The 13,134-nt window shown below is 36.8% G+C and overlaps 1 protein-coding gene across 2 annotated transcripts; it reads left to right on the top strand.

Moving 5' to 3' along the window:
* Nucleotides 1-8: 8 nt before the first annotated feature.
* On the top strand, nucleotides 9-12,508 carry tm6sf2b (transmembrane 6 superfamily member 2b). Of its 2 annotated transcripts, none has more exons than XM_055164497.1 (12): nucleotides 9-132; nucleotides 464-559; nucleotides 1,815-1,905; nucleotides 3,873-3,976; nucleotides 5,767-5,864; nucleotides 5,965-6,068; nucleotides 7,484-7,566; nucleotides 8,488-8,612; nucleotides 8,725-8,826; nucleotides 9,287-9,379; nucleotides 11,534-11,653; nucleotides 12,237-12,508. In XM_055164497.1, exons 3-12 carry the CDS (start codon nucleotides 1,826-1,828, stop codon nucleotides 12,471-12,473), a joined length of 1,146 nt encoding a protein of 381 aa, XP_055020472.1. In that variant the 5' UTR covers nucleotides 9-132; nucleotides 464-559; nucleotides 1,815-1,825; the 3' UTR covers nucleotides 12,474-12,508. The 2 variants fall into 2 exon arrangements, with proteins under 2 accessions (XP_055020472.1, XP_020795792.1); XM_020940133.2 differs by having other exon boundaries at nucleotides 9-204.
* The last annotated feature ends 626 nt before the right edge of the window (nucleotides 12,509-13,134 follow it).

Below are 13,134 nucleotides of genomic sequence, written 5' to 3'. Positions count from 1 at the left end.
CACGCACAGTGCCGCTTGTTGATCAGCGCTCCAACAGCGATTCACTAGGCTAGAGTTCAGCACAATGTGCACTCATGGATCTGAGCTTATGAATTCAATGACAATATACAATACGCTACTTAATAATAACACGTGAGTTAAAACATAATGTAGGCTGCCTACATGTGACACGAGAGTATGTGACTAAGACTGCATGGGCCCAAGGTAGGCCTATTCATATGTTCATTTCATACTCAGTTATTAATGGACTAATCGGAGTTAGGTAGTGCTATACTACCTATTATAGTGGTATACTACCTGCTATACTGTAATGATAGCGAACGTCCTCCTTCCCCAAATTAAAATTTGCTTATGGGCAACAACTTTAACAAAATGTTATGTTAAGAATGAATATCCTAGTGTTTGCATTAGTCTGTTCTTATCAGATAACTTACTATTTATGACATCCTTTGTTTCTTTGCAGGTTGCATTTGGCGTCCATCTATTCTGAGTTATTGAACGACATTGCTGGAAGAGGTCCAGTTGTTTCCAGCAAAGAGGCAGTGCTGTTGCTTTCCTGGTATATCAATCCCCTTTTCCCAACAAAAGTAGCGGAAGGGAAGTGTGTATATGCTTGTGGTCCCGTGCACATATCTGCTGCTTCTTAAAAATGCAGCTCTGGTGCATCACCACACTGGTACAGTTTTAACGCAGCTCAGAAGTTTGTATGTTGTAATTTGGACATTGCAGCTTAAGTGATGGGAAAATAATTGCATATAATGTGATAAAATAGCCTAGCTTACGGGTAAAATATTTAATACCACATTTTAAAACTAAAAAAACACCAATTGGACTTGTAATACTTTGAGTATGGTGCCTCCTACTGGTGTGAGACTGGTATTGGTTGTGGATTTTTGACTGAAAAACAGTCTAGTTGGATTTCTGAAAATGTTCTGCCTTAATTGTAAATGTATGTAAATAAATGCAAAAAACAAAACAAAATCATAAACTACTGAACCATAATACATTTTACTCTGATTCATGAGGTAGTAGGGAATGGCCCACCAATAGTAAAGTTGATTAGCCTATGTCTGTAATCATCTAAAGAGATGATAACACAAAATTGATTTGTAACTTCACTTCTGTCAGTCTACCTGAGGATAGCTGTGACTATATACAAGCTTACCACCAGGTACAGAGTGAATGAATACTGCTCCTTTGAGCATCTTATCTATATATCACTAATGCATCATTATTATTACATGTAAAATGTAGGTAATTTAAACTAACAATACCCTTTGTAACCACATAGTGTATGCCTGGCAAGTCCAGAATGATATCTCTCTGTACCTATATTATTCACACAAGGACAACAGGTGAAAATTGGTGGTCCAGTTATCTGGTCTGTGCATTAATACCAACATGTCCTCGTAAAAATAAATACATCAATAGAATTGAATAGAATAATAAATAGAAACTTGTTACACACAAGTCTGAACCGCACAAACACACTTACACTTTAATTGTGTGTGGAATGTGGGCCTGTTCTAATAAGATTTATGCAAATCTCTGACAAAACCAAATTGCATAACTTTGGTCCCCAAAGCTCCTTTGTCCCACATCATTATGTTCCCACTAAAGGGCATGGTTGCCTCAGGCCAGCTATAATTTGATTAATCCACCAAAAGGGTCACCACTCAGAGAGCTGCACTTTCTTCTCTTTTACTAGGACTTCTTTCTTCAGGTTACTCTCTGCATTACTTATGCTAACCAGTAACATGATGGCTGTTTAATATTTATTTTCAGTTATTACTAAATTGTATTTTCTTTTACAGGTCGTGTAAGGATGGAGACGTTTGTGTTCTTATTCTCATTCACTGCTTTGGGCGTCCTTTATGCCATGAATGTCACCCCTGAGTTCCAAGAGTAAGTGAAGACCTATTGTTTTTCTTTTCATTTTTATACATTTTGCATTTGCAGTAAAACACTAAATTATATATATTTTTTAAAAAGATAAAATTTTACTATTTTCTTATAACAAATTGAAATGAGAGTCCAACTCTTTGCAGAAAGTACAGTTTGTTGTTTTTAAAGATAAGGGAACTGCATTTGCAGGTGTCACCACTAGAGGTCAGACTTACATTGTATGAGCTGCTGCACTCTGCATTTCAATGTCATTTCTTAATAATAAAACTAAACGATTAACTTTCTTTAGTCATAAAATACACTTATGCTCAGCAACTTCACAAAGATTCAAAAGCATATACAGTTGTCTCAGATGATATATGACAAAAAAAAAAAAAAAAAAAAACTATCTAATTGCATACTGAGCAGAATGAAAAGGTATTGAATTACTGTCCTATGCTTCTCTTACTTATTTCCTAGTTTGTGTAAACCTCTCTACCACATTTTTTGGGTAGTAAAAAAGTATGGACATTGACAATACAGACCGCAGAGAAGAGTTTGATAAATTGCTCTTGACGCACAATATGCCTAGCACTCTTCCACTGCACAAACAAACCGCATTCTGTGCATAAATCTTCCCACATGGGTGTTGAATTGGAGGAGCAGCCGGGGAGCACGCCTTTTGCACTTACAGGATTTGTTTTTCTTGCACATTGTGAGTTTGAGAGGATGTAATGTTGTTTACCTCCAGATACCTTGTGCACATAAATCTTTCCCATTGCAATGCTGCTCTACCTTTGACCAGTAAACACAGAGGCTCGGGCTAACACGGCTGGAGCTTCTCCCTCCCCAACCCTGTCCCTGTGATTGATTAGACTTAACTAAAACTGCTTTTGAAACCACTGTGGAGTGTAAAAGTATCTGTTAATTAATACTTGCCAGATTTTATGAGCAGAGGTGGTGTACTCGAGTACTGGTACAGTACCCAGTTCACCATATGAAAACTTCTAAAGTAAATGTAAACAGCCCACTCTAGAGGATTAAGTTTAAATAGGATATTGTAGTGTGTTTTCCTGCATATGAAATACAAAATATTATTAGAACACAGGCAATATTGTCAAATTGATTTATATTATTACTGTAATATATTTATGAATCTATTTAATTGTAATTTATTTGTAATCTCATTTAAATTAGAAGTAACAAGAAGGATTATCTAAGTAAACAACCACATCCTTTTGAGCATTGGTAGAAGCTGCATACCAGTGCAGTGCTTGATCTCATGCAGCACTAGTAATTCTCATTCCCACATTCATACATTCTAAAAGAGGAGCTGCTGATGGCACAATGTACAACAAGGTCAAGACACTAGAATATATAGATGACTGAAAATTTTGCAATATGGCTGCCTGGATAGTTGTCGTTCTCACTCTGTCCTTGAGGAAGACAAAATATGAATGCCCCACAGCACTCAGAAGCTAATTGAAAACGTTTTATAAAAGCAGGATATTAAAGGAAGACAAAGCCGTAGATAAGTTCATATGAGTTTGTCCTCTGTTTCAAGTCCAGTACAATTACCACACCAAGGTCAAAAGAGATCCCTTCTTATTTGTTCACCTTATCTTAAACTTGACTGTGTTGTGTATATATTGTTCCTGCTGCCCATTCATCATCATTTACTGATTTAGTAGTGTACTCTAGACTGGCACAGCTTTCAAGGGAGAAGATAATTAGTTAGGAGAATGAAGCAGAAAATGGGGGAGATTGCTGTTGAGAGTGCATGGTGTCAATAATTAAAAGATGTTGTTATCATTCACAATACACAACTACAAACACATATTCCTAGAAACTACTAAAGAAATAATTACTGAATCATATTTGCAGAAAAGAACCATATTACATTGTCTAACTTCATCTCTATTACAAAAATAGAGCCCTGAACTGTTGGACTTATTTATTCTTGAATAACAGTGATTTGTCTAACACAGGCCTTACGTGATCTTGGAGATTGGTGTGGCTGTGCTGGTCGTAGTGTTCCTGTTCTATTTCCTCATCACCCGCGGCAACCCACCCAAAGACCTCTTGTTTTTCGGTATGTACATATTTCACAACTTTTACTGTACTCCCAATGCATTTCCAAACACATTGCCAAAGGTTATTAGCTGATATGTATTTCAAAACTATCAAATCCCGGAGGATTTTGCTGAACTTTAATGTGTGGAAACATGAATTGTGCTCTGTGTGTTCACCTGATATGACGAAAGCTGCTTAGACTGATCGGGCTCAAGGCGAGGCTTAGGCCGACTTTCCTGCAGCATGACTGATCCCAACCCTCTGTAGACGGAGAAACACAGAGGCACTCACACTTACTTAAACCGGAGCAAGTCTGACGAAACCAAGCCTGCAATTGACCTTAACTAGAAAGTTTCTTGTACAGCATGTGAAGGTATACAGGCTGCAGCTACGGTCTCTTTATTAAACCTAAAGACAGTGCACAACTTAATTACTACTTGGCATGTTTGCAAATATACACATATACATAATAGCATTACTGTATATTGCCTTTGATAGTGAATATAAGATTTTTCACATTTGACACATTATCAAGGGTATTACCAGATTTTTGTCAATACAGTACATAACTCTTACATACAGCAGTAATTTGTTTTAGAAATTATTGCAACATTAGTAATATGGTATAAGATTTTACTTTTATTGTGCTAACAGACAACACATCTAAAAGGGGGAACAAAAAAATGTGACTTTTAGTGTTTACCACCCCCCATGTCTGAAACAGTTGTTGTGAATTGTAATAATTAGCGCAAAAAAACACATAGAAAGCATTAGTTACACAATATAATTTGAGGTCATGATTCTAGTAGAGCTATAATATTAATTCCAGAGAAAATTTACAGCAAAATACCATGGGGTATATATGTGTATGCATAAACTGTATAATGTACAAAAAAATAGCTCTTTACTTTAGACCTCTTAGATGTGATACTTAAGTCTACTCTAATGTGCATTGTGAGCTTAATACCAAATGTGACCTCAAATTGAATAGAAATTGAAAAATAAGAGTTATATTTTATATTTTACTCAAATCAGCAGCTCAAACATAAGTGCTGGCCAAGTTGGTTAGCCTCAGAGACTGCTCTTGGCACACTGTGCATAAATTTAAGGACAAACAGAATGAAATATAGGTGTGTAGGCTTTGATATTGAAGGTAAGGGCCCTGTTTTATTTCACAGACTCAACTGTCTCCAATAATGCTACAATAATATTTATGCAAAATTTAACATTTGAAATTGTGCATGTGCTTTACCCCCCTTAAACCTTCATATATGAGCAAGTACTGTGACTTCAGACATATGTACAAAGTCTCCAGTTCAGGATGTACTTCCACATTAGCTCTGTGCAGTCCTGATTATTATTCTGTGTTGTGGACATGGCCTTTCAGCTCTGTTGGGCTCTAACCTGCGGACAGAGGCGGACTACTCACTGTGGACTCAGTATAAATAATCCTCTAACCCACCTCACTGCCCACTGCTTAATGTCCCGCTGTGTGGTCCCATACATCACTGTCCCGCCTGCAGTTGGTCAGGGAATATTGTAAAATCAAGGAGTGCTGAAAAGTTGGGCTATTGGGCAATTCAGCAAAAAGTTTGAAGGTCACAAACAATTTTTTCTGCAATAGTTCCACAACAATGTGTTTTGGTCTTTTGTGTTCAAGAGCAATTTGTGATGTCTGCAAAGGAATTAAAGATGACCTGCTCAATATTTTTACACAAAATAAGTTATACTGTAATGGAAAATGAAGTCCATTTTATAATCAGACTATTACTACATAACATTACATAACATTTGGTATCTTCTTTACAGTTTTTGCAGAGTTTTGCTTCACCTGTGTCATAGACCTGGTCAGTGCCTTGGAATACGATGGGATAATCTCCGGGTTCATGGAGTTCTACCAGAAAACCGTTAGTTTCTTTGTTTTTCATTTAAAAACACATTGTAGCAGGAAATAGTTGCACATTCATATAAAGTGCTGAAATAAACACATTCTTCTTTGCATTTTAGGGTGAGCCCTATCTGGGAACATCCTACGCAATTATGATGTGCTACTGGGACGGTGTTGCACACTTTATCATGTACTTGATGATGATCAGCAGGATAACAGACAGGTGAATTAATCTAATAGTTGAATGGCCTTATTGCCTATATACCTTTTGTAGAGTGTCATTTGAAAAGCAAAACATATACTGCACGATGTAAAAGCTTTCGTTTTCTTGATCAATAAAAAATGAGGTCACTGGAAAGCAAATGCATGTTCTATAGCAGTTAAAGACTATAACTTTTACACAGTGCTGTAAATGTATTGGAGGAGTAGAAATCACATATTCATGTGAAATAACAAGTGAAAAATCCTCCTGCAAATCATGTGTTTTGTCTTGTGTTGCGCACACGTTCAGTTAGTTAGAAGTGCACTCAGAGTTCAAGAGTTCACATGGAGAGGCGCCTTGGGGCAGCTGCATTTATTCATATAACTCCAGTCTCACTATTGGAAAAAAATTATGCTGTAATGTTTTCCTGACATCAAACTAAAACTGTTGAAAAAATTTTGAAAAATGCTGAAATTACTGTTGTCATGTAATCTCCAGACTTGAAATGAACCACTAAAATCAAATTACTAGAAACCGTTCAAGGTAAGATCAGCTTATGTTTAATTAGTGTTTTGGCTCCAGGTGCTAATTATCTGCTGAGACTCAGGAAGAGGAATAAAATAGGCTTTCACTTCCCAGAAACTTTAATTACATCATTTTATTCAAGGGATTTAAGAAAATGTGAGAACTTTTTTTATTTCTAGAATTGTTTAAACTCTTTGGTTCAAGTTGTAATTTAAAATGGTAATTGCAAGAACATATTAACAGTAGTAGTTGTTATAGTACAGGCTGTAGTTGTTGTAGTTGCAGTGGTGAAATTAGTAATAGTGACAGTTCTTTAAGGAAGTAAAAGAAGTAGTAATTCGTAAAACTGAGTTGTAGAGCAATAATTAGAGAATGAGTATAATAGGAAGTATTATATGAAACAACAGTAGTAAAAATATGGTTACGGTTATTATAGTACCAATAAAAAGTGTAACTAAATTTGTAGTATAATTTTCCTCTCCGCAGAGATGTCATTGCTTTGCTGGGATTATTCCTTAGTGTGGCATTAAACTTGATTGTTGGTTCAGATTTTTTCCATGAAAACAACCTAGTAAAGCCAATTTATGGGCCAGAAATACAGAGAGATGATCCTGGTTGCAGTAAGAATGCTTGTTTTTGAAGGTATTTTTGTGCAAGAAAACACTTGAGCAAGTCAAAAGAAAAACAATAACATCTCCTTGAAGAAAAAAGTTACATAGTGCACATTTAAGCATACATATACCTAATTTTTATGTAACAAAACCGTATTTCTTGAATATTTCTATTTCAAGATTTAATATAATAAACAATGAGTCAGTGATTCTTTTTCATCTCACTCGTACATAGGCGATAAGAAAGCCCCTCCTTTTCTCCCATCACATATAATAGTTCTCATATGTCTGTGCCCACAGGAAGGCGTACCGCACCGTTGGCTTGTTCTGGGCTGGCTCTCTGTGTGCCAACATGAGCGTGTTTATTTCGGGCATTGTGTCAGGTGAGGCTCTCGAAAACCCCGCTCTCAAAAGACAAGCTCTAATCAAATGAACATCTGCACTGCCTCATCCCAGAGTCGACAAGGTTCAGGGTGCCAACACAACACACAGCTACACACAACATGGCCCGTCACACACCAAAGAACAATGACACAAAACAGACTTAAAGCAGCTGCAGTTGACATTTCAAAGCGCATGCATAAGTGTCACCAGATCAAACTCCTCTGTGGTGTGTGCTCTGTTTCCTGTGTTGTTTTATCACAGTCATCGAGGAAAGGCTTTCACTTCAAGGGGTCTACACATTTGAAGAGTTGCTATACTATATTACTATCAACTGAATATGGTGTAGCTGTAGCTATTTTTAAAACCACAGAAACTATATATTACTATGCTTTCTTCCCTTTTAAAATGTTCAAAAATAAAGTAACTATCTGTCTAACCTGCATTGAAGTCAGTAGGAAGCAAAAGGAGCATCATGCATTATATTTTAATTTCACAAGTAGCAATATGCATGGTGGGCTCTTCATTAAATCTATAAAGTACCTTAGAAACACTTGTAAAAATCAGCACCCTCATTTAATGTTAAGGTTTCATAATGATGAGTTTATTATTTAAGTTTATTGGTTACTTCACTTCAACAACAGTAAATTATACTGCAGTTTGGCAAATGGTGAAAAATATTTTCAATTAGTATACTATATATTATTATATTGTGCAACTGAACTATTTTTTAAAATGAAGTGAAGTGTGGAATGTAATATATATATATATATATATATATATATATATATATATATATATATATACACACAACTTAAACTGATTATTTTCATTGTTGTGGATACATTTATTTAACAAAAATGTAATCAATTAAAATGTAATAAAATTGCAAAACAGTACAACTTCTTGATATATTTCAACAGGAAAGTATGGGTCTGAGATTCGTCCAGCATTCTGGCTCAACTTCCTGTTTCTCCTGATGCCCATTTGGGGAGCAGTGTCTCTGTTTACTCGACCCAGGGACAGACCACTCATTGGCGGATATAATGTAAGCTGTCTGATATTACAGGCGTTTACTGAGACTATGAAAGCTCCACTATTTAGGTACATGGATCTGTAATATATGCACTTGAATATATGGAAACTTTCTGTAATCATAGGCCCAGCAGGCACAGTCTATGAAGCTCATCTGGCGCCCCCAAGACCTCCTCCTAGTAGTACTTCTGTTGGCGGCTATTGCGTTTACCATTTTAAGGGGTTTGGTAAGTGAAAAATTAACTACACTACTTATTTGAAACATATCTGTTTCAATGTAAGTTAGCCATACTATATTTACTTTTTAAACAATGGCATGGCTTTCGCAGTCAAGTGGTTAATGTCAGTGTCAGTGTGACATCTAGTGGTAGGACATTAAATTGTAATTATAAGTTCTATTATGTAAGAGCACAAAGAAGCCATAGGGACATATTAAAAACTGGTTTAATTAATTATACAAATGTCTTTTGTAAATTAGTGCATATTCTGTCTTATACAAGGTTTAAACAAAAAGGACATACAGGTACATGTTATGGTTTTGTACAGTACAACTTTTCCAATATTTTATTGTACATGGTGATATATAACATCAAGGGGGCGGTGACAGAACGAAAACGCTCAAAACTAAGAAATAAACTGAGATAAGATATGTTGTAGCATTATCTAAAGGTTTGTGTTTCTCCGCAGGTGGCTTTGGATGCCCCTCTGGAATTCTGCTCCATTTACCTGCGGCAGTACGAGCCCTACCTCAAGGACCCCGTTGGCTTCCCCAGAGTTATGGTAGGTCCCTTTATCCTCTCTCCGTCTATATCTCCACAGCCTCCCTCTCTCTTTGCCATGTCAGTCCGCTCTCTCACCTTCTGTCTGAACTTTTGTCTTATAATGGCCCTGTCCTTTCACCGATATTAGTCTGCACCCAATAGAGCCTTGCCCTTATCTGCTCCCTGATTACGAGACCATTTTTCATCATTACACCAACAATGAGTCAGGGTTGGAGAGGCCTGAGAGTCTTGTGTGCATCTCTCATTCATTTGTTTAAGACGGATAGCAGATTACTATCACCAGCTCCACTCCATTGGGTCTTTTCTTCCTCCCTGACCCTGTAACTGTGTGTTTTTCATGTGTTTTGTTGCGGTACACCTCTCAATAGTCAATAGGTTATCCGGAGACCTTGTCCGTACTGCAGCCTGGGCAACAATCGCTCCACATTGATCAGAGAGACGAAAGCGCTCGCTGTGAACTTGATAAGCTAATCCCTTTCCCAGAGCCCCCCATCAACATCTCACTAGGCCCCAAAGGAGACTATGTGAGCAGCATAAAATAGAAACACAGGACTAGGACCATTGGAGATCATTCATTAAGTTTGTTGTATTGAGATTTTATGGTTTGTGTGTTTTTTCACCACACATCTATCAGTGATGGTTAGTAATCAGCCATTTTCTAAATTTCTCTTGAGTCCTTTTTCTTATGGTCTTTGAATACTAAAATTAGAATTACAAGTAAATACTTATACAATTTCCTTACAAATATTGATCCTGAAAAATAAAATAGCACAAATTTAATTTTAGAATGGTCTTGATTTATATCAGAATTAGTGAAAAGCTCTATTTGGAGGGGATTACTTTTACCTAAGGATAGGTAAGTCATTATAATAATTATTACTTTTGAATTGTTTATAAGAATGTCCTGATTTCTAACTACTGCGTTTAAGCAAACTCTGAGCTTCTCAGTTAATTCTAGTCCTGTGCGAGTGCTCATGCTTGTGATTTGGGATCTTTTTCATCTGTGCATTGAAGCTAATGGTGATTCAAAATGTCTAGACTAGATAGGAAATTTAAAGAAAATGCTTTTGTTTTGTATACATATATTTTTTTGTATTAATATTGGCAATTGACAATGAGTACTGAACCTTTCACTTAGTATTAAAATTGAGTTTAAAAATGTAGTATCTGCCAACTTCTGATCTCAACATTATGTGACAGATTAGCATTAGCCGCTACAACGACATTTACACGAACACTGAAGGGCACATATGATTGGCTCCCAGGTCCAAGGCTCATCTCATTTGGATTCTAGTGGAAAGCGGCAAAGAATGAAAGGAAACCGTTCAGTGCAGTAATTTGAGGGTTTTATAAAGAGGAGCGCTGGCTTTTCATGGACCAAATATTTAACATTGGAGGTCAGAACTGCCTCCATAATGACCCTAGTGTAGAATGAGTGATTTGTGCTTAGTGTGCAAATTTGAGCTAAGCCTTAAAGTACAAAAAAGTGATCCTGCATTACACAGAGGTGCATTTGCATTTCAAAGGCGTGCTGATGTGCTCTCACACCGAAATTTAAGTGAATGCATCTTTTAAATAAACATTATAGTCATCAAAGAGGTCATGGGTTATTTTAGGTGAATCTTGATTCCTTACACTCTTCAAAGATATGCATTTTTTAAGAGAAAAGAAGACAGTAAATTTACACCTGCCCAAGTGTCTTACTGTCACTTCTTAAAAAGTTTGGACCGTTGAGAATCCTATCACAAGAGAATTAAAGAGTGAATGTTTGATTTAGTCAAAGATGGGAATTTTTGGAACTGACTAGAAAGTCTTATCTAGTTTTTATTGAACAGAAAATACATTGTATACTTTTGTAACTATGAAATAAGATTATGTCCCGGTTAAAAACTGTCTGGAGATTAGAATCATTTTAGCGCGAGTTTCTGATCACATCTCATCTCTTCTGATGTTCCAATAAAGAATATTGTAGAAAGGCTGATAGTGTGAAAAGCTATCCATTTAAAATTGCATTTTTAATGTAGGTAAACTAAAATGGTAAACAGACAAATCTCATTAGGCATGTTCTCAGTGTTGCCATTTTCAAAAGACCAGTACACTCCAATTACCTTGAGCGAAGTTATTTGTGCCATATTAATTGCTTTCATTGCAGATGCTGCATCAATTCTTCTATGGGCTGCCTCTGCTGGGTGCGTTCCTTTATGGTCTGCTTAAGCCCGGCTGCACCTGGATGTCAGACTTGACCATATTCTTTGCTGGAGCCATGATCCAGGTAACACCACCAAGACAAATACTCAATAGACAGATCTGTCTTTGAATAAGCTCCAGCTAATGCATACTGAAGTGAGGAGCCCCATGCATTATGCTGACATTTACTGACCTTATGATTGAGAGATAAAGTCAAGTTCAACTTCACATGAAACAACTAAATCATGCCTAAAATCAAGTGATTTTAGGCATCAATCAAGTGATTTTAGGTCGAATTTTCATTTTCAAACCTACCACTCTATAGTTTCTAACAATAAAATACATTTCAGCTCAGCTCCCGTGATCTCTGTCTCCAGGGTGCTGCTGTGTTTATAAACCATACCGTACAACTGGACTTACCACTGTCTTAGACCATTTTCTCATTATTAATGCAGAAACTCCTTTTGTCAAACACAAGGGCACCAATTATACGATTGAACGATCCCACACAGGTTTGTTCCCACTAAGTACAAAATCAAATCCTGCACATTTTAACTTCTAACCCCAGTTGCCACAGTAACGGAAATAGTTTGTCAAAAACCTGTGCAGTATATACACTTTATTGATTCTACTGCAGGCTAACCTCTTTATTATATGTCCTCCCCCAGTGCCAGTGGGCTCATATCGGGGGGTCTCTACACGCACGCACTGCCGCTCCTTTCCGTATCCCAAGTGATGCTCTTTGCCTGGTGCTGACAGCTAACGTGCTCTACGCACTCACTCCCGTGCTGGTGGCCCTAAGGGTGCGGAGTAACCCTTATTTCTTCCTAAAGATTGCCCCCTTCCCTGGACAGACAGGTCTGCCCAACAGCGAGGAGAAAGACACCAAATATAAAGAGAAATGAGAAATATTCTGTGAAGTTTCAAAATAAAACAAAATGAAGACAGTAAGTTTATGTTCGATTGTCTTTAGTGTGTTATGTGTCATGTTTTAATGCATCTATGTGGGTCATTGTCATCCCATCCCTCTTCTCTATTGCTCTGTGTTAGCTGCTTATGAAATCACATCTAGGAACAAGTGCTGCACATTAGCTTTGGGTATGGGCACATTGAACTCCTGTATTACAGTTTGCCAGCATACTTTAAGTCCCTATCAAAGAAATGTAGTAACTAAATAAATTATGATGAAGTTCCATATTTGGAAAAATGTAGATTCAAAAGCTCCAGAAGGTATTACTGCAATATTGGTTGTAGAAAAAAAACAAACATTAAGTTATCATTGTGTTGTAAACACACTCACCAAATTCCATTACATCTACATACTGTATATTTATTGGTTGAGCTGAACCATATAACTATACATTTTTATTGCTAGAGTTAGAGATACAATGACACACTGTTTTCATAATATTGTGTCTCCCTTATTGTGATGTTATCTTGCATAACTTACTCTGTTTTGACAGTGAAATGTAGTGATGAGGTGGTAATTCATGCTTAGTCACTAAAACAGTCCACTATGGTGAGCCCATGCAGCCTACTCAGCATTATGTCTCCTTTTACAGCTGC

The sequence above is a fragment of the Boleophthalmus pectinirostris genome, unplaced genomic scaffold (assembly GCF_026225935.1).
Source record: "Boleophthalmus pectinirostris isolate CB_2022bp ecotype Guang Dong unplaced genomic scaffold, ASM2622593v1 HiC_scaffold_7, whole genome shotgun sequence".
In the NCBI taxonomy this organism is placed as follows: domain Eukaryota; kingdom Metazoa; phylum Chordata; class Actinopteri; order Gobiiformes; family Gobiidae; genus Boleophthalmus; species Boleophthalmus pectinirostris.
This window is presented reverse-complemented; position numbering and strand designations above follow the sequence as displayed.

What these genes read in the sequence shown, in the direction of transcription:
- tm6sf2b (XM_055164497.1), top strand. Translation starts at nt 1,826, where the DNA reads ATGGAGACGTTTGTGTTCTTATTCTCATTCACTGCTTTGGGCGTCCTT. An exon ending in GTCACCCCTGAGTTCCAAGA is followed by an intron (nt 1,906 to 3,872) that starts GTAAGTGAAGAC and finishes TGTCTAACACAG; the next exon opens with GCCTTACGTGATCTTGGAGA. An exon ending in TTACCATTTTAAGGGGTTTG is followed by an intron (nt 8,827 to 9,286) that starts GTAAGTGAAAAA and finishes GTTTCTCCGCAG; the next exon opens with GTGGCTTTGGATGCCCCTCT.